The following is a 21,612-nucleotide window of genomic DNA, read 5'->3' as shown; positions in this document are numbered from 1 at the left end:
ACACAACCACACACACTCACGCACACAGGCACGCACGCACACACAAGCAAACACAAGCATGCACACACAAACACAAAAACACACACACACACCCACACACACACACACACACATACACTCACAAGTACGCCCGCACACACACGCACAACGGCAGTGTTCCTGGTCAGGGACAACAGAGTGTGTTCTGATTGGTCGGGCAGGCAGTGCATGTCGTGGTGTTTCCCATGTCGTTTGTTCTCCGGCTGTTTGCGTTTAACTCAGTCATGGAAGTCTGGGCCAGGGCTGCCTGGGCTCTGCTGCCATGGGGGAACGGGCTGCACGTCTCTTGGTGTAAACACACATGGATCTCCTCCCTCCATGGGTGGAAGTCCCTGCTCCCTAACCGGCAGCAGCTGCCTCGGAGCCCGTCTCGGCGGAGCGGATACTGTATCTGTCACACTAGACAGGGATACGTGTTTACGATGGACGGCTGTGGATCAGATGTTGAGCGGCGAGATGGAGGACAGATCCTCTGCGCATGGAGAGAAGGTCAAAGAGGATAGAAATGGGACAACGTGTTTTTCCATCTCATTTTTTTGTTCCACGTTTTTGCGTACAAACACATTCCGGTGTTGCACATGAACACTTGTGTGTATCGGGACTGTTTGACAATGTTTATGGGTTGTACGTTGATGACAAAAAGGCAGGGTAGTAACCATGGTAACGCTGTAGATGGTTCAGATGAACACATCAGAGATGTTCGTGGGTCACTGAGGAGACCTCATTATGTGTGTATGGATCTTCCTGATGTGGAACTGGAGACCGGGTCTTCAGTTTCTTTTGAAGTTAAAGTAACGACACAAACCAACACACAATCACGCAGCAAACAGTGAATATCAGACTGATAGCAGTACGACTTTAAAGTGTGGGTCAGTCAAAATTGTGTCACTGTAATAGCGATAAAGGGTTTGTCTGGAACCGGAAATCTGCATCTGCACCTTGTTTTTATATTTAGAAATAAGGATAATCATGACAGATGATCAGAAAGCACCATGATGATCCACTTCCTCCTCACATAAAGGGAAGCAGCCAATGGGCTTTCCCCGTGGAGGGTGACCACAGTCACTCTGCTGGTCACTGAACAGTGAGACGGAACATATCTGCATAAAGATGCAATCTGCTGAACTCTCATAGTTGGCCGTGACTCCCCCCCCCTGTCTTTGTGTTGATGGGATACCATTGTCAACAAACGATCGCTGGTAGCTAGCCCGTGTAGCTAGCCTTCCGTAGCCAGCCCGTGTAGCTAGCCGTGTGTAGCTAGCCGTGTGTAGCTAGCCGTGTGTAGCAAGCCGTGTGTAGCTAGCCGTGTGTAGCTAGCCGTTTGTAGCTAGCCGTGTGCATGTCCCCCCGGTCCTCGTGTCCCAGGGGCCAACATGGCGATGCTTCTCTTCTTCGCTCCTCTAACCAGCACCTCTCTCTCTCCCCCCCCCCCCCCCCCCCCCCCCCCCCCCCCCCCCAGGGCAACCTAAAGGCTCCCTGACCCCCGCGACCCCGAACCCCCAGACACTCCGCCGGGCGCCGTCCTGTAATGGGCCCGGGCCCCCCCGGGGAGAACCCAGAGCCAGCCGCAGACACACGCTAGGGGGGCCCCGTGGGGCCCAGGAGGTGCTGGCCATGCAGCCCCCCGAGATCGACAAGAAGAGGGAGGCCTTCCTGGAGCACCTGAAGCACAAGTACCCCCACCATGCCACCGCCATCATGGGCCACCAGGACCGGCTCCGCGAGCAGGTACCTGTCCGTCTGACGGACTGACTGACTGAAGGGTTGATGGACTGACTGACTGAAGGGTTGATGGACTGACTGACTGAAGGGTTGATGGACTGACTGACTGAAGGGTTGATTGACTGACCGACTGAAGGGTTAATTGACTGACTGACTGAAGGGTTGATGGACTGACTGAAGGATTGATTGACTGACTGACTGAAGGATTGATTGACTGACTGACTGAAGGATTGATTGACTGACTGACTGAAGGATTGATTGACTGACTGACTGAAGGATTGATGGACTGACTGACTGAAGGATTGATGGACTGACTGACTGAAGGGTTGATGGACAGACTGACTGAAGGATTGATTGACTGACTGACTGAAGGGTTGATGGACTGACTGACTGAAGGGTTGATGGACTGACTGAAGGATTGATTGACTGACTGACTGAAGGGTTAATTGACTGACTGACTGAAGGATTGATTGACTGACTGACTGAAGGATTGATGGACTGACTGACTGAAGGGTTGATGGACAGACTGACTGAAGGATTGATTGACTGACTGACTGAAGGGTTGATGGACTGACTGACTGAAGGATTGATGGACTGACTGACTGAAGGATTGATGGACTGACTGACTGAAGGGTTGATGGACAGACTGACTGAAGGATTGATTGACTGACTGACTGAAGGGTTGATGGACTGACTGACTGAAGGGTTGATGGACTGACTGAAGGATTGATTGACTGACTGACTGAAGGGTTAATTGACTGACTGACTGAAGGATTGATTGACTGACTGACTGAAGGATTGATGGACTGACTGACTGAAGGGTTGATGGACAGACTGACTGAAGGATTGATTGACTGACTGACTGAAGGGTTGATGGACTGACTGACTGAAGGGTTGATGGACTGACTGACTGAAGGGTTGATGGACTGACTGAAGGATTGATGGACTGACTGACTGAAGGATTGATTGACTGACTGACTGAAGGGTTGATGGACTGACTGAAGGATTGATTGACTGACTGACTGAAGGATTGATTGACTGACTGACTGACTGAAGGATTGATGGACTGACTGACTGAAGGATTGATGGACTGACTGACTGAAGGATTGATGGACTGACTGAAGGATTGATTGACTGACTGACTGAAGGATTGATTGACTGACTGACTGAAGGATTGATGGACTGACTGACTGAAGGGTTGATGGACAGACTGACTGAAGGCTTGATTGACTGACTGAAGGATTGATTGACTGACTGACTGAAGGGTTGATGGACTGACTGACTGAAGGATTGATTGACTGACTGAAGGGTTGATGGACTGACTGACTGACTGAAGGATTGATTGACTGACTGTCTATCTGTCTGTCTGACTGACTGTTATGTCTGTTGCTGTACTAACACATACCATTCTAACACATACCTCCTAATGGGCTCCTAAATATGAATAGTAATTAATACAAAGTATGTATGATAGTAGTATGTTAGTAGTACGATAGTAGTACTGCTATTGTAGTGAATAGTATTCCTCTCGTGAATTATCCTACTGCAGGCTCTGTTCCCAAGGCTAGGAGTTGTCCTTCAATGTTCTGGAAATCACCTAATATCTCCTGAATGTTACAATTAGAAAGACATTTTCTAATTCTCCCTTGCCACTATCTCTCTCTCTCTCTCTCTCTCTCTCGCTCCCTCTCCCTCTCTCTCTGTCTCTCTCTCTGTCTCTCTGTCTCTCTCTGTCTCTCCCTCTCTGCTGGACTCAGTTCTGTTCTTCAGCTAAGCAATGAGTGATTGGGACTATTATGGTCTGTCTTTATTTCATCGCTGCGGGTGGAGTTGAGACGTGTTGTGTCTTATTGTCTTTCACTCTCGGAGTGTTCTCCGAAACAGGAAGGGAGGGAGGGAGAGAGGGAAGGAAGGAGGGAGAGAGAGGAAAGGAGGGAGAGGGATGGAGGGAGGGGAGAGAGAGGTAGAGAGAGAGGGAAGGAGGGAGAGAGAGGAAAGGAGGGAGAGAGGGAGGGAGGGAGAGAAGGAAAGAGAGAGGGAGTGTGTGTGTGTGTGTGTGTGTGTGTGTGTGTGTGTGTGTGTTTGGGGGGGGGGGAGGGGTTAAACGCCACAAGGTGTTTTGGTGTGAAATACCGCCAGTCAGACAGGTAAATTTTGCTCCCGATGTGGGCGTGGCCTCTGTTGCCACGGAGACCCATGATGTCACAGCTGGGGGGGGCGGGGTTTACGTGTAGGTGCGTGTCGGCAGAGCGCGAGCCGTGTGGAAATGTAGGCGCGCGGAGACACACTTCGTACACCTGGGAGAGCATCGCAAAACCCAGGAATAAACTCACCTGACGTCGACGGCGTCGTGCGCGCGGTCCGGCTCCAGGTACGCGCTCATCATCTTAACTTAATGTCGGACTCGAAGTCACGCGGACCGAACTCTGCGGTCGCATGAGACACAGAGCGCGTCGCGTGTGTTCCGCTCGGTCCGCTGCTACTTCGATAAGTTAGAGAGATGCGCTGAGAGAGCGAGAGAGTTATGCACTCTGTGTTAGAGAGAGAGAGAGAGAGAGAGAGAGAGAGAGAGAGAGAGATATGCACTCTGTATTAAAGAGAGAGAGGGCGAGCTCTGCGCTGTGTGAGAGATAGAGAGCTCAGCGCTGTGTTAGAGAGAGATCTGCAATGTATGTGTGTGTGTGTGTGTGTGTGTGTGTGAGTGTCTGTGAGAGAGAGAGAGAGAGAGAGAGAGAGAGAGAGAGAGAGAGAGCTCTGCACTGTGTTAGAGAGACCTATGCTGGATTGCGTGCTCTAGGAAATGGATACGATACGCTACAAGACGATGATCGTATCTTAACTTATCTTAACCTCGACTCGTCGTCGAACTGCAATACTGATCTTTTCCTCAGTTAACTGAAAAAAAACTCAAAGCTAAACTCAAAGCATTGACTTATGCAATGCTTAGTGTGTGCGCTTGTGTGCGTGCGCGTGTGCATTTGTGCGTGCGCGTGTGTTTGTGGAGGTGTGCAGAAGTCGGTTGCTATTGATGACAGATGTATTTGACGTGCAGGCGATGCTTGAGACTTCGACTTTAAGCCTCCGAAGACGGCAACAACGAGACTGTATTTACTAACCTGTTAGACGGGCTGTTATTACACAGTAACACAATTCTGCAGGCTGCGACTTCACACTAAAAGTTATGATTCTCCTAACATGATGAAATACATATGTTAATGTGTATGTTCTTAATGTGTGCGTTAAACATATGCCATTTGAGTTATCGATTTAGATTAAAAAGTGATTAGAGCAGCTAAAGGCCATCCTAGAGGGGCTTAATGGACGGACGCTCCTCCGTGTTTACCTGCTGCCTCTTGCTCAATCTGTTGCGCTGGGGGTGAAATCCGTGCCTGGGTGTGGCGCATCTATTGTTGATATTCAACCGCATTTATTATACTACCCGAGATGGTCTCTGATTGGCTGGCCCCGTCAGGTGTTCCCTCTGTGTTGTTTAAAAACTTGGACATGATGAGAAATGATTCAACTTTAGATTCAGTCGACGAGGGTGTTGAGTTGTGTGTTTTATCTCAGGGTTTAATCTCTTTACTCTTTCTATTATTCCGTCCTTTATCAGACGCTTTCATCGGAAGAGGCTTTCTTATTTTACAGTCAGGTTGCTTCCAGTCAGTTGTGTTTGTATAGTCCTTAATCACAGTCTCAGAGGGCTTAGCAGCCTGCATGTTTCTGACGCCCCCTAACCCTAGCCCCCCCCCCCACTCCCCCCATAGGGCAGGAAAACTCCTTTAATTATCAAGGAATGAATCTTGCTAAAGAATGCAGAGTGAAGGGTTCCTCCTTCCTTTTAGGGATTTTAAGGAACGCAATGAGGTTAGACAGTACGGAGACAGGTCATTAAAGGGTAATTCCGGTGTAAAATGGATTTGTGATATGTTTTGTATGATAACGAGTTGAAACGTTCGTTTTGGAGCACAAAAAACGTATATAGACGCTTTCTTCAGTTGGCTGTTTTTAGCCGATTTTATCAAAACGCTATAAACTTGGAACGATGGGGGCACTGGTTATGGTAAAAACTAAATCGCTATTTTAAACCACTTAAAAGGCTAAAAGTAGCCCGCCACTTCTTTGGTAATATAATAAGGGTCTTAACATATAAAACGAGGCATTGAGAACTTTGCAAGTGTACAGATTGTTGATTAAAAAGGACATTTTATACACACAATACCATCAGTAGATCACCCGTCGACGCCATTTTGTTTTTAAGACTCAATAAGTAGATTGGCGAACACAGAGCTTGCGTGTTGCTGACGGATGTCACAATCTCTGTGTTCGTCTACCTATATATATATATATGTTAAGACCCTTATTATACTACCAAAGAAGTGTCGGGCTACTTTTAGCCTTTTAAGTCGTTTAAAATAGCGATTTAGTTTTTACCATAACCAGTGCCCCCATCGTTCCAAGTTTATAGCGTTTTGATAGAATCGGCTAAAAACAGCCAACTGAAGAAAGCGTCTATATGCGGTTTTTGTGCTCAAAAAACGAACTTTTCAACTCTTTATCGTACTAAACATATCCCAAATCCACTTTACACCGGAATTACCCTTTAAGGAGAAGGTAGGGGTTAGACAGTACAGAGACAGGTCATTAAGGAGCAGGTAGGGGTTAGACAGTACAGAGAAAGCCCCCCCCAAAAACACACACACACACACACACACACACACACACACACACACACACACACACACACACACACACTTACACCCCTCAGGACAGGCTTTTGGTTTCCTCCTCAGCTGATTCATGTCACACAAAGCGCTGAGTTGTTCAACACCAGATAGTTTGAGGGAAACTCAGCGGATTGATGTGGTTGGGTGAGGAGGTGGGGCTGAGGTTTGTGCTGGTAGTCACCACGGCAGGTGAGGTAAGAGGAGAGGTGTCTGTGGTGGACGGCTCGTTGGGTCATGAGTCTGCTCTGAGAGAGGACATTTCTATCTGCTCGATATGCAGGGGGTCTTGATGTGGTTAGTGAACACAGCAGCTCCAGTAAGCTGATCCGAGGTCTGCTGGGATCGGGGCGGAGCTGGCGGTTGGTCACCATGGCAGCCGGCTCGCCCTCTCCCAGGAGACACAAGATGGCCGCCCCGGGTGGTGTGCAACTCTGCTGGCGTCCGTCCAACGTTGGGTCCGGAGAGTTCACGCCGCTCACGCTCCTGAACAACGTGCGCGCTGTTCAGGAGAGCGCACGCCGTTCAGGAGCGTGCGTGTTGTCCATGGGCTTGCATGTTGATCTGCCTCTGATGAAGTCGGTGGAGCGCGGTGTGGTCGTTGTCGTGGTAGCGAGGAAGGGTCATGTGACCACGTGAGTCAGGTGACTGTGGGAAACAGAAGAGCACCATCAGCTTCTTGTGGAGCTCTGGGTACATCTGAAGGTCACACACACACGCATACACACACACACACACACACAAACGCACACACAGGCGCGCACACACACACACGCTCACATGCGCACATGCACACACACATAAGCACAAGTAACACAAACAATAACACATGCAGGGGCATGTATGCACACATTCATGCACGCACAAACACATGCACGCACACACACAGGCAGAAACTTGCACATATGTGTGCACGTGAACACAAAGTCACACACACACACACACACACACACACACACACACACACACACTGAATGAAACCCCCTCATTCAAACTCTCTGATGCCGAACATCAGCAGAATGTTTCATTTCCTGCTGGATCCAACCCAGCAGAGATGACCTCAGTATTCTGTATTCTGAGTGTCTTCACAAAGTATTCTGTGTGTTTTATGAAGTATTCTGAGTGTACCTGCGATCAGATCGACTTATTGATCCTAGATTGGAACGTCTGGAAATCTGTCAATCTGCAGTATCATGTGTTGTTTCTGCAGTTTTATGTGTTGTTTCTGCAGTATTGTGTGTTTCTGCAGTAACGTGTGTGTGTGTGTGTTTGCATGTTTGTGTATATCTGCAGTATGTGTGCGTGTTTGTGTATATTCTGCGGTATTGTGTGTATATCTGCAGTATTGTGTGTGTCTCTGCAGCAATCTGTGTGTATCTGCAGTGTTTGTGTGTATCTGCAGTAATGTTTGTGTATCTGCAGTAATGTGTGTGTATCTGCAGTAGTGTGTATGTATATGCAGTAGTGTGTCTGTGTGCATCTGCAGTAGTGTGTGTATATCTGCAGTAGTGTGTCTGTGTGTATCTGCAGTAGTGTGTGTATATCTGCAGTAGTGTGTCTGTGTGTATCTGCAGTAGTGTGTGTGCATCTGCAGTAGTGTGTCTGTGTGTATCTGCAGTAGTGTGTGTATATCTGCAGTAGTGTGTATCTGCAGCGTGTGCACGTGCTTGACAAACCATATTTCCCTCCCAACTCCGTATCCTCTCAAACTCCTCCGTCAGCACCGCCCCGCCCAGCCCGGACCGCCCCGGGCGCTCAAGGTCACCCCCAACCCTCCATCCCCCACACCTCCGTCACCGACCTGACACCACCCAACCAACCAGCTCACACAACACCGCACAACGCTATGGGTCACTATGACAATAGGATGTGCTGCCTTACTTGTGGCTACCATCGCTATCAGTACCGGAGGCTAACCATATCTAAGCTCTCAGTACCGGAGGCTAACCGTACCTTAGCCCTCAGTACCCGAGGCTAACCGTACCGTCGCTATCGGTACCGGAGGCTAAGCTTACATGAGCGCTCAGTACCGGAGACTAAACGTACCGTCGCTCTCAGTACCGGAGGCTAACCATACCTTAACTCTCAGTACCAGAGGCTAACCGTACCTTAGCTCTCAGTACCGGAGGCTAATCGTACCTTCGTTCTCAGTACCGGAGGCTAACCATATCTAAGCTCTCAGTACCGGAGGCTAACCGTACCTTAGCCCTCAGTACCCGAGGCTAACCGTACCGTCGCTATCGGTACCGGAGGCCAAGCTTACATGAGCGCTCAGTACCGGAGGCTAACTGTACCGGAGGCTAACCGTACCTTAGCTCTCAGTAACGGAGGCTAACTGTACCGTCACTATCGGTACCGGAGGCTAACCATACCTTAGCTCTCAGTACCGGAGAATAAACGTACCGTCGCTCTCAGTACCGGAGGCTAACCATACCTTAGCTCTCAGTACCAGAGGCTAACCGTACCTTAGCTCTCAGTACCGGAGGCTAATCGTACCTTAGTTCTCAGTACCGGAGGCTAACCGTACCGTCGCTCTCAGAACTATAGTATTTGAAACAAAGTCACCTTGACGATGGCGAACTGATCAGGTGACAGGCAGCATTGCAGCATTGCACTTTATGACATGTGATAGGATCCCGCTGCTCTCCGTCATGGATATGCTAGCGCAGGAGGCTAGTATGGCGCACTGAGCTAGCGGGCAGGCTAACGGGAGTCCTCAGCATAAGGGCTCCTTTATGCTCCGCGGCGGGGCACCACAAAGCAGCTCTTTGTTGGCGTGTTTATTCCACCTGGTGTCTGCCGATGGGCTGAGCGGTCAGCGGCTACACACCTGCTCTTAATCAAACTGTCCTGGAGCCCCCAGCCAGCCAGCCCCCCAGACCCCAGACCCCAGACCAGCCCCCCCAGAGCCCAGACCCCAGACCCCAGCCTCCAGCCAGGTCCCAAGCCTCCAGTCTAGGCCCCCCTGTCCCTAGCCCACAGTCCAGGCCCCTAAGCCCCCGGCCCCCAGCCAACAGCCAGGCCAAAAGCCCCCAATTCAGCCCCCAGCCCAAAGTCAGCTAGGGCCTCAGTCCCCAGCCCAGGCCCCGGAGGCCCTTAGGGGGGGGGGGCGGGGAGAGAGAGAGAGAGAGAGAGAGAGAGAGACAGAGAGAGAGAGAGAGAGAGAGAGAGAGAGAGAGAGAGAGAGAGAGAGAGAGAGAGAGAGATCTACTGTTGATAATCTGAGTTAGAAATTGTTATATTTGGTTTAACTTGGGTGCTTGTCAGATAAAGCAACCAAATGTAACATGACAAATGTGACTTTTTACTCACTCGGCCATTTGCTATTGTTGATGACATTTCCTAGACCAGACGATAAAATAACAACCCCAAGTACCCCCCAGCCCCCCAGGGGCGAGCGGCCCATGGGGTGGCGCCGGCACTGGGTGTGATGGGGGTACTGGGGGGTTACTGGGCGGGGGGGGGACCTGGGAGCTAAGCCCCCCTGTGACAGCCTGATGGGCCGATAACGAGCCAGCCAGTTACGTCTGCGGCACAATGGACAGAATGAGCTAATCGGGTCTGAGCTCTGCGCGCGATGCGATGCTACGCTGGCACAAAGCAGCGCTACAAGTCATGCAGGGTTGTTTTGTCTCTTGGCTTTATCTTTGTCTTGGTCGCAGATAAGTCGTTGTTAGGACATTGTGAGGCTGCTTCCTCTGCCTTTGGTGACCTCTCTCCCTCTCTCTGACTGTCTCTCTGTCTTTCTCTCAGTTTATGTCTCTCTCTCTCTCTCTCTCTCTCAGTTTCTCCGTCTCTCTGTCTCTCTCAGTTTCTCCCTGGCTCTCTCTCTCACACTCTCTCTCTCTGTCTCTCTCTCTCTTTATAATGCAGTTTGTCCATAGCTTCCGCTCTGAGCGAACTTATTCTTATGGTCTTGTTCTTCTTCACCGTGGAAAGCGTCCTGAGGTCATGCGATTCCGATATGAGGTCATGAAGTTACAGATGAGGTAAAATTTGATGTCACGAGTGAAGGTATGATGTAATGAGGTAGGACGGATTGGCTTAACATCGTTGGTTCCCAGGGCTGGGGTTCCTTAAACCACAACGTACAACCACACAGGAAGTAGCAGGAAGTGCTCCAGCTAGCTTCCTGTGGCGTGGGGTAGCGTGTAGCTCGACAACTGGAGTTAGCGGCCAGCTTCAACACTGAGGGGAGGAGGAGGAGAAGGAGGAGGAGGAGGAGGAGGAGGAGGAGGAGGAGCGATGGAAGGAGCTCAGGTCGACTGGAGCCCCGGCAAACATCTAGAGCCAACGCTAGGATCTGGAGAGGTGATTGGGCAGGGGAAAAACATCTGGAGGGGAGAGGAGGGGAGGAGGACGGGAGGAGGAGGGGAGAGAGTAGGAGAGGAGAGAGGAGAGAGTTGAGAGCAGGAGGGGAGAAGAGGAGAGAATAACAAGAGGAGAGAAGGAGAGGAGATGGTAGGAGGAGAGAGTAGGAGGAAGGAATAAGAGAAGGAGAGGGGAGAGAAAGAGGAAAGGAGAGAAGGTTAGGCGGTAAGAGAGGATGAGAGGAGAGGCGCTTTAAGAGGGGCGGGGGAGATGTTGGAGGAAATGGATCATGGAAAGATGAGGGAAGAGGAAATGAGAGGAAAGGAGTGAGGAGAGTTGTATAATGTTTATTTACGGTTTGCATGTGTTTGCGTATGATATACGTGTGTGTGTGTGTGTGTGTGTGTGTGTGTGTGTGTTTGTGCGTGTGCGTGTGTGTGTGTGTGGTGTGTGTGTGTGTGTAATTTGTGGTTCTGGAGGTCAGAACACACAGGGTGTAAGTGCACATGTACGTATATAATGTGCGTCAGTCTATCACTTTCCTACTTTATATCCCTCTCTCATTGTGCTTACCACACACACACACACACACACACACACACACACACACATATACACACACACTCATTGTGCAGCACTAACAGACACTTCCTCCACGGCCATCCTGTTGGCCATTGTGTCCTCTGGCATGTTGTTATTGGTGAGGGGTGTGTGTGTATCTGTGTGTGTGAGAGAGAATGTGTGTGAGTATGGAGTGTGTTATAGTGTCTGTGTATGTGAGTGTGTGTGAGGTTGGGTGCCAATAGGGGAGCAAGGCAGACCAGTAGAGTCAGGGACTTGACAGGACAGGACTGAGGAGAACTCTACTATGGTAACTACTACATCTAGTATTATTTATATTATGTATTCATAATACTGTGACTTTGACGTTCGTGTATCTTCATTATGTTTATTTGTAGTATCTATTCACCGTGCTGGGTCAGAGGGTTATGTACCAGAGGACAGGTCTGTGTAGCAGACGTCCCAGTGTGTCTGTGGTACTGTGTGTGTAGCCGTAGATGTGCTGGGGTTTAACGATGTGTATTAGCCCTCTTGGGTCCTGACCTCGCAGAGGTTAGAGCGGAGGAACGCGTCCTGTCCCAACGGCTTAACCTCCTGTCATACGCGGCTCTGAATGGGGACTTTGTCTGGAACTCTGCTGAGTTTCCATTGTGACCCTGAAAATAAGCTGTAGCAGAAAGGTGTTGTTGTATTGTGAAGGTAACTTATCAATCATGACTAGTTATTTGGTGTTACATGCGTATGCGGTTCGGAACATTGAGTAAAAGGAGTGGATTTATTGGGGGATTGAAATAGAAATTTGCCAGTAAATAATAAACACACAATAACGTGTTGTGTATGAGTGCGATTGAGATCGCGTGTGTGTTGACTCACAACATGTGTGAGATGCAGTGCGAGTGTGTGTTGAAACACAACGTGCTGTGTGCGACGGAGAGTGTGCGTGTCAGTTGACTCTCAACATGTTGTGGGAGATGTGGAGCTATTGTGTGTTGACGCACAACATGCTGTGTTCGACGGGGAGCAAGTGTGTCGTACAGTAGACCAGTTATTCAGGAGCAGCCCAGCAGACCAACGCGGTGCTAAACCCCAGGAATGTCCGGCCGTTCTCTGCAGACTCCGCCTCTCTCGCTCCTCCTCCGTAACCCCCGACAACGAGAGACGAGCCAGGTCGCTGCTCCTCACACACCTCCGCCGTGACGCGGTGATGTCAGGACTGTAACCTGCCGTCTGCTGTCTGTACCCCCCCCCCCCGGGGTCATATGAGGTCTGGGGGGGGGGGGGGGGGGGGTGCTGGGATTAGTGGAGGAATGTGGGAGGGAGGGAGGGGGAGGATGTAGATCTGGGTGAATGGGAATAGATGATGCAGGGGTTTCTCTGTTGTAATGTTGTTCAATCAGAGAGACCGCTGTCTGCTGTTAGAGCCACCGGTCACTGCCCCCTCCTCCCACCATCTATCTCCCTCCTATCTCCTCTCCCATTTCCTATCTCCCACCTCCTATCTTCACCTCCTATCTTCCTCCTCCCTCCTCCCACCATAGTAGACCAACAGCCTGTGATAAAACGGTTTAGGTAGAAGCCATGGCCATACAGCCAAGACCGTCCTATTTAGGGAGTTAAACTCGTCTTCGAAATCCTCAAATAATTTATGTTGTTGTTGTTGTGGAATTTATTTTCTCCTTGGCGCCCATGAATGCAAATCAGAAGTCAGTTTGCGGTTAGTGGCTAGCAGTGCGAGCTTTCCACCGGCTTAGCGCGAAAGATAAGGTCAGGTAATTAGAGCTAGCGCTAGCAGCGCCCCCGGGGCTAAATTAGCGTGTGAAGTGAAGCGTCGCCGATGTCCTCGTCTCCCCCCTCCCCGTGAGCCATCTGAAAGTCAGCACCACATCGTAACTCTTTGTTTACCGTTTGTTGGTGTTAAGCCTCCCGCTCGCTAGAGACCGGCCTTGTTTGTTAAGATGCTGTTACCCAACAGAGCAGACAGAAACTAAGGACCAACAAACTCAAAGTTCATTGAGTTCTGCCCGGCACGTCGCTTTGTGAACTGGTTCTATCAAGTTTGATGTCCGGTAACCCTTTTCCATCTAGCTCGGAGTTCTGTATAACGTTGATTGTTCTTTAAACAGTTTCTACCCAGATTTTAGTCCTTAAAACTGGTAGTGTCCGATTTGATGTTCTGTAAAAACTGGTCCAATCGAGTTTGTTTCCAATTGGTTCTATTCAGGTTGATGTTCTGTATGAACCAGTTCTATCCAGCTTGGTTGAAACTGGTCCTATCCAGCTTGATTTTCTGTATAAACCAGTTCTATCCAGCTTAGTTCAAACTGGTTCTATCCAGCTTGATGTTCTGTATGAACCGATTCTAACCAACTTGGTTCAAACTGGTCATATCCAGTTTGATGTTTTGTATGAACCGGTCCTATCCAGTGTGGGTCTCGAAACCGATTTGTGCGACAGCGAGGCGAGATGGCCTGGGGTCAAACTCCTTCCTTCAGAGCTTCAATGCCTCCTGATGGCAGCAGAAATAGAAGGGGGCCGGCCTCAGAGCAGTTACCATGGGGATCAGATGAGGTGGAGAGTGTCCGTCAGGTGGCGGCAGGTCTGGATGGCGAGGCTCAGACGGAGGGCCAGGTCTGTACTTATGTACATGACCTCATAACGCCCAGGTCAGGGCCTGTCAGGACTTCTCTCAGGACCCCCGAGCTCTGGGAGGACCTTGGTGGGTCGGGTCCAAGGGAGACAGCAGTACATCACACACACACAAATACACGTACAAATACACACACACTAACACACACCCACACACACACACACACACCTTGACAGACTGGAGTCCTGAGTGACATGTTGACAGGGTTTCTCATCAACGGTGATCCAAGCTCGTTGCTGGGTACGACCAATCCTATGCTTCTCCACCAATACACTTAGTCAGTCGCAGCCAATCACCACCTCCAGAGTGATAAACATACCTGTGGTTACCGCGGGAACCAGGTAGTGAGCAGCTGGTTGGTCGAGCAGGAGTTCAAACTGAGGTGCTCATATCTGGAGCGAATAAGTGGCTACCTGGTTTCAGGACGTGGTTGAATGGATATCAGTGGATGATGGTCTGGAATCAAAAATAATCATGAAAAGAGCTAATTTCTGTTTATTAGGATTTCTTTTGTTTTGTTTACTTTTCTATGATTAGGCCATTCAATTCATTTTTGTCATCGAAAGAAAGAGGAGAGAGAGAGAGAGAGAGAGAGAGCGACACACACACACACATACACACACACACACATACACAAAGAGAGATTGACAGATAGGAATGAGGTGAACTTTTAACCTGATGATGGTGCAGAAACAGTCCAGAGAGAGTCCAAAGCTGTAGTTTCACAACAGCACGATAGTGCCTCCCTGAGCGACCACTCTTACCGCTGAAGTAGAACACACACTCTGACACGCTACAAGTCTGAACACACTTTATTTACATTTTTAATAATAAGGGAGTCGCGCTTGCATATAAAAGCAGGTCAGACGTAACCGGTTTCTGCCGTTAGATGCCTGGGGAGGTCTGTCAGACTTCAGGGTTCCTCTCCATGGGAACTAGGGCTAGGGTGAGGGGGGTGAGGGGGGTGAGAGGGTGAGGGGGGTGAGAGGGTGAGGGGGGCTGAGCGGGTGAGGGGGTGAGGGCTCCTGGTTCCACCTTACAGTCAGCGGCCCCGCCCATCCTCCTCTGCTGAATCATTCAGGACCAGGTAGAGTTTCTGAGGGTCTGGTTACAGGTGTAGGGACTGGGGGGGTCTGGCTGGGTCTGGGGGGGTCCAGAGACATGTGGGTTCTGTAACCAGAGACCCTGACCCTCGCTCGTGACCGTGTTCTGTTCCTCGGTCGAACCAGTCAGCAACACGCGTGATGTCATGGCAGCTCCAACGTGTCGCAACAACATTCAATTGTCCACATTATGCAAATGCTCAAATATTGAATATACCAATATTGCAAACGTGAGGCGACATCTTTACTGCTGTAGAGTGGGAGGAGGATGAAAGAGACCTGCTGTTGGGAAGTGCTTTATCAACCGATCACAATGAAGATGACCTCATGAAAACAACGAGATACACCTTCGTGAATGGTCCCTGTAACCTGAGAGGCTCGTGGGAGATGGGTATTGTAGCCTTTAGATGCTGAGGGACAGTTCACTGGAGGCTCGTGGGAGATGGGTATTGTAGCCTTAAGATGCTGAGGGACAGTTCACTGGAGGCTCGTGGGAGATGGGTATTGTAGCCTTTAGATGCTGAGGGACAGTTCACTGGAGGCTCGTGGGAGATGGGTATTGTAGTTCTTCGGGAGGTCACTAAAGGTCCAGATAAGAGGAGGTGACACCCCTTGGAGAATCATCTCTTTGTTGTTTGGTGTTCTGATTTCCCTCTGTTTCATCGTCTTCTTCTTCTTATAATTCTGCCTTCATATTTCTCCCTCCCTCTCCATCCCCGCTCTCTTCCCCTATCTCGCCATCACCTCCCTACCTCTCTCCCCACTCCTTCCCCTATCTCTCCATCATTCTCCACCCTCTCTCTCTCTCCCTCCCTCTCTCCATTTCTTTCTCTCCTCCATCAGTCCCTTCAGAACATGCTCTGTTCTCTGCACTCTGAGCTCGACCTCCAGACCTACCTGGTGAAAATACAGCAGCCCCTCACAGTTAGTCCTGATCCTGCACCTCCTCCTGCTCCTGCACCTCCTCCTCCTTCTCCTGCACCTCCTCCAGCTCCTCCTCCTCCTCCTGCTCCTGCTCCTGCTCCTGCTCCTCCTCCTCCTCCTCCTCCTGCTCTCCTCCCCTCCTGCTCCTCCTCCCCTCCTGCTCCTGCTCCTCCTCCTCCTCCTGCTCCTCCTCCTCCTCCTCCCCTCCGGCTCCTCCTCCCCTCCTGCTCCTGCTCCTCCACCTGCTCCTTCTCCTGCTCGTCATCCTTCTCCTCCTCCTCCTCCTCCTCCTCCTCCTCCTCCTGCTCTCTGCTGCCTGCTGTCAGTCAGGCTGAGAAACGTGTGGTTGCTCAACTAACGGTGTTAGAGTGTGTGTGTGTGTGTCTATGTGTGTCTGTGTGTGTTTGTGTGTGCGTTCGTGTGTGTGTCTCAGAGTGTGCGTGTGTGTGTTCATGTGTGAATGGGTGACTATGAGTGTGCTTGTATGTGAGTCTGTGTGTGTGTGCATGTGTGTGTGCATGTGTGTGTGTGTGTGTGCGCGCGCGCTTGTGCGTGTGTGTGCCCCAAATGATCTGACCACAAAATGAGAGCTCAGCCTCCAGGGCTTAATGCCTGATCCCCGGTGAAGCTGAAAGGAATTCCTCCACTCTCCACCCAGTTCAGGCCCATGGGTAGAGAGCAGAACGTTCGGCGATGATCAGGCTCCAAACGGTTTCTCGGTGGTGTTTAAAAGCTTCCTGTGCATTTGGTTGGTTTGGTGTGTTTCTCTGCTTTATTTGGATGCTAGTATTACCATGCTAAATCCTAGCCCTGGCGGTGTGTTGAACCAGCAGATGTGGTAGCATGCGCCACAGCAGCGTTTGGACTCGCTTAGCTTAGCTTAGCTAAGCGAAGCTTAGCTAAACTAAGCTAAGCTAAGCTAAGCTAAGCTAAGCTAAGCTAAGCTAAACCAAGCCTTCCAGGTCAACCCGGCGTTGCGTGATAACAGCTTGTTTTCTCTGCTTATAGCGGTATAATGTATAATGTAGTAACTGAATGTCAACGTGCCCGCTACGTTATGCCAGCAACAGCTTGCTGTTGTGATGCGATGATCTCTGACACCTCCTCCCTCCCTCCTTCCTCTCCTCCTCCTCCCACCTCCTCTCTCCTCCTCCAGAGCAGGAGCCCGAAGCTCGGCGGTGCCCCCTGCGGTGAGGAGGCGGAGCCTATGTCTGTGGCGTCGGTTGAGACGACGGACACCATGTCGGAGGGCGATGCCCCCCCGGCGTTCACCCGCGGCAGCCGCGTGCGCGCGAGCCTGCCCGTGGTCAGGTCCACCAATCAGACCAAGGACCGGTCGCTAGGTAAGGCCACGCCCACTCAGCTCCACCCATCCAAGCCCCACCCATCAGGTTCCAAGCAGGAAGCATAGGCTCCTCCCACAACATTTACTCAACTTTTCCTAAACTTTTTTGCAACTTTCTCTCAACTTCTCCAAACAATATTCTCAACTTTTCTCAACCAGCCGTTTCTGTCTTAATAACACAAATAGCAATCGATCGTCATCTAATTATGGTCGTCTAGGCCACCCCCTTTATCATGATGGATGGTGACATCACTGCTGCGCATGTTGCATGTCCCCATGGCTTCCTCAACAACAAGGAGAGAGAGAGTGAGAGAGAGAGAGAGAGAGAGAGAGAGAGAGAGAGAGAGAGAGAGAGAGAGAGACAGAGAGAGAGATGAACCTCAGTAACACAATGACGGTCTGTCTATCCTCTTCTTCATTTCCATATATCTCCTCCTCCCTCTCCCTTCTCTCTTTCCATGCATCACTCCTTCCCTTCTCTTCCCCCTCTCCCCTTTTCTGTCCCCTCCTCTTCCGTTCATATCCATGTTTATCCCTCCTGCCTCCTCCCTCTCTCCTCCTTCCCCTCCTCTATCCGTTCATATCCCTGTTTATCTCTCCTGCCTCCTCCCTCTCTCCTCCTTCTGGCGCCTATGTTTTATTCCCCGTAATGTGACTTCCTGCAGAGCAGATGAACCACATGAGCGTGTCGCGTCCTGACAGGATTAGGAGAGCGATGTGATTCTGAGCATTATTCACGCGCTGCTGCATCACTCTCTGAAGTTGAAGTACTTCAACTCCTCAGAAAGTGGTCTGGTGTCTGTCTGCAGTGTCAGGGAAGGTGTCTTCAGAGGCTGTGTGTGTGTGTGTGTGTGTGTGTGTGTGTGTGTGTGTGTGTGTGTGTGTGTGTGTGTGTGTGTGTGTCTGAGTGTGTGTGTCGCATGGTGAAGGAGGACACAAATGGCACTGTTTTCTTTAGTTAGAAGGCACACACACAGACACACACCCATGTGCTGGGACGTGGGTGTTTGTGGTGTGGTGAAGGGGGAGGAGAAATGTGGGGCACCACTTTTGTGCGTCCCTCCCTCCAAGACACACACACACACACACACACACACACACACACACACACACACACACACACACACACACAGCTTGGCCAGTGGAGGTTGGGCTGCAGAGTGTGGTTCTGGCAGTAGCGGCTGACGTTGGTAGCAGCGACACAAAAGTTCTCCTCGTCCTCCGGGCTTTAAACGTTGAGAAAGATCTATAAAGTTCTGGAAGTCTGCGGAGCTGAGCGCCGAGGAGGACGTCTGTGAGTACTGCTACGCCTTACGCTTCTTATCTTCATACTAAGTAGAGATTACTTCACGCATAAGTGTCTCTGTCGTGGAACACGGTGTGTCTCTCCTTCGGTTTGCTTGTAGCGGATAATGTTTCAGCATTGTGAGTAGAAGGCCACTGGGAGTCTGAAGGTTAAACCATTGCTCCCTGTGCCTGTGTTCCTGGTGGTCAGTTAGGCGTTAGTCCTCTTCAGACCAGACCGACACGTCGTCCATTTGGTTAGAAACAGCCTCAGCCATGTGGACCTGAAGGAGACCTTCTCTTCAGGGCTGTAAACCTTCTCCAGGTTAACACAGAACCCACGTTCAAACCGAACCGAGGGACCATTAAAACGCACTCCGCTCACACGCTGTGAATAGACTCTTATTCTCCCACAGCTGCAGGTAAGAACATCTGGACAGGGGTGCTGCTGCCAGCTCGTTAAAACATTCTTCCAGGGGAGAGTCGACGTGCCCACTAGACCACTCCTGGAGGCAGAGTCAGCAGTTTGAGGCTTTGAGTTCTAGGTGTCTCTCCGTGTGACTGCCGGAGCGTGCCCGGTCCTGTCTAATATTTCCCCGACATCTGCTAGTGTTTACAGCCGCCGCCATCGCTTGGCGGTTTCACAGAGGAGGGGAAACGCGCCGGTCGTCAAGACAACCGGCAGCAGATGTAAGAAGTAGGGAGGGGAATAAAGGTGATGCTTATTGAATTAGTGAGAGGGGAGGGAGCCGTCCGAGGGCAGGAGGAGGAGGAGGGGGAGGAGGAAGAGGAGGAGAGGGAGGAGGAGCAGGAGGAGGTGTTGTGGTCGACTCTGAGGTGGAGCTCAGCACGGAGGACACACCCAGAGGTCAGACGACGAGGCTGCAGTCTCTTTGATGCTCAATATATTCTGTGCCTCCGCACACAAGTTCTCTACCCTTCTCTCACTCTCACTCTCACTCTCACACACACACTCACACTCGCACCAAGACACACACAATCACACTCACACACTTCTCACTCCTTTCATCTTCTCTTCAAGCACACACACTTCTTTCCTCTCTTCTCTTCCTCCTCTCCATACTCCTCCTCTCCTCTCCTTTCATATCCTCTACTTTCCCGTCCCTCCTCCTCCCCTTCGCATCCTCTCCTCCCCTCCTCCCCTCCTCTCCTCTCCCCTGTCATTTTAAAGATCTTAAAGACACTGCTGTTCCTTCGCGGTCAAGACGGTGGATCAAATGCTCTCCGAAAACACAAACTCACATGAAACACTTGGAGGAATCCAAGCCCTGATTAATTCTCTCAGTCTCCGCCTCTGAAGCGATCTGCTGGGATTGTTATCGCGACCAGACCCAGACATCCTCTCCTGACTGAGACGCTGCCAGCCTCCATGTTCCCCTCCATAAAACATCAGAGAGAGAGAGAGAGAGAGAGAGAGAGAGAGAGAGATGTTTAGAGGCAGCGTTAATCATTAAAAGATGAGGCAAATAGAAGAGCAGAAGAAACAGTCCAATAAGTCATGGAGACCTCCGGCAGTGGGGGGGGGCAAATCGAACGGGTCTAATATCTGATCCGGTCTGTTCCGGTCTAATTTTGTCTGACGGGATGTGGTCTGCTACTGCAGGTGTTCTGTACCTGTATAATCCAGTCTGGTCCGGTCTCATCTGGTCTGACAATAGAATAGGATAGAAGAGAATTATTGTCTGATGGGATTTGGTCTGGTCTGATTCGGTCTTAAGTGTTCCAGTCTGATCCGGTCTGATGTGATGAGGTCTGGTCTGCTCCGGCCTGATGTGGTCCGATCCGGTGTGCTCTGGTCCGATGTGACGTGGTCCGACCCGACCCGGTCGGCTCTGGTCTGATGGGACGTGGTCCGACCCGACCCGGTCGGCTCTGGTCTGATGTGACGTGGTCTGCTCCTTACAGGTGTGCTGTACCTGCAGTACGGGGATGAGAGCCGGCAGATCCGCATGCCCAACCAGATCTCCAGCGTGGACACGGTCAGAGCCATGTTCGTCGGAGCCTTCCCCCAGCAGCTCACCATGAAGATGCTGGAGTCCCCCTCCGTGGCCGTCTACGTCAAGGACGACATGAGGAACATGTACTATGAGCTGGCGGATGTTAGGTGAGGCACGATAGAACGTGTTCTATGAGATGTTAGGTGAGGAACGTGAGGAAAATGAACTATGGGATGTTAGGTGAGGAACATGGGGAACATGTCCTGGTTTTCCAGGATATCCCAGTCCTCGTCTGTATCCAGTGTTTGAACCCCCCCCCCCCCCCACACACACACACACACACGCTCACACAGGAAGTGGCCAGGACTTCCTTTTCCTGTGTGTTGAACTTGGTAGGAATACAGAAAGCGGTGGAACCACTGGCAGCAAATCCTGGAAACTTCCAGAACATACTACAACAATACATGTTGGCTTCCTGCCCCCCCCGCTCCTCGGGTGACCCTTTCATTCTGCTGGTAAAAGATTCACTCTGCCAGTGAAAGTCTGACTTTGAAAGTTTCAGAAGTTTCAAAGCTAAGGTCTTTGCACCCTGAGGTCCTATTTAAATATACTCTGCTTGTTGCTTCCTGTTGGGAATAGCAAGAGAGGAACCGGTTCCAATCTCCAGTCAGACACACAAGATTAATGTAAGCCGTTCTCAGGAACCATAACGACACTTCATCAAAGGCTTTCTGTCCCCCCCAGCCCACCAGATTTTAAACATATGTATATATATACATGGATATGGATATGAGCTGTGTTAGTGAGGCACAACAGAGACACCAGTCCTTTATCAGCTGCTCCGTGCCCTGCCTGTGTCTGTGTGTGTACTTTGTGACTAACTCTGCTTTATCACGGCTGTAAAACGTCTGCACTTCACTCCTATTGGCACAGGCGTCTCATCGGCCAGATAACCCCCTGCACTGATCCAGTTAGCCATTCACTCCTCTCCCTC

At 50.6% G+C, this 21,612-nt stretch overlaps 1 protein-coding gene across 8 annotated transcripts in view; it reads left to right on the top strand.

The window, feature by feature from the left end:
- kiaa1217 (KIAA1217 ortholog) overlaps positions 1-21,612 on the top strand; it is a 76,359-nt gene that overhangs the window by 28,074 nt on the left and 26,673 nt on the right. For 5 of the 8 annotated variants that reach the window (XM_079754689.1, XM_079754684.1, XM_079754683.1 and 2 more), the window contains exons 2-4: positions 1,499-1,767; positions 17,188-17,374; positions 20,587-20,785. In XM_079754689.1, coding sequence (XP_079610815.1) covers positions 1,499-1,767; positions 17,188-17,374; positions 20,587-20,785 — 655 coding nt within the window. Of the gene's footprint in view, positions 1-1,498; positions 1,768-4,001; positions 4,133-11,610; positions 11,668-17,187; positions 17,375-20,586; positions 20,786-21,612 lie in introns of those variants that run through there. The other 3 variants (XM_079754688.1, XM_079754687.1, XM_079754686.1) reach the window with 3 other exon arrangements.

Source organism: Pollachius pollachius (assembly GCF_949987615.1).
Source record: "Pollachius pollachius genome assembly, chromosome: 17".
NCBI classification, from domain to species: Eukaryota; Metazoa; Chordata; class Actinopteri; order Gadiformes; family Gadidae; genus Pollachius; species Pollachius pollachius.
This window is presented reverse-complemented; position numbering and strand designations above follow the sequence as displayed.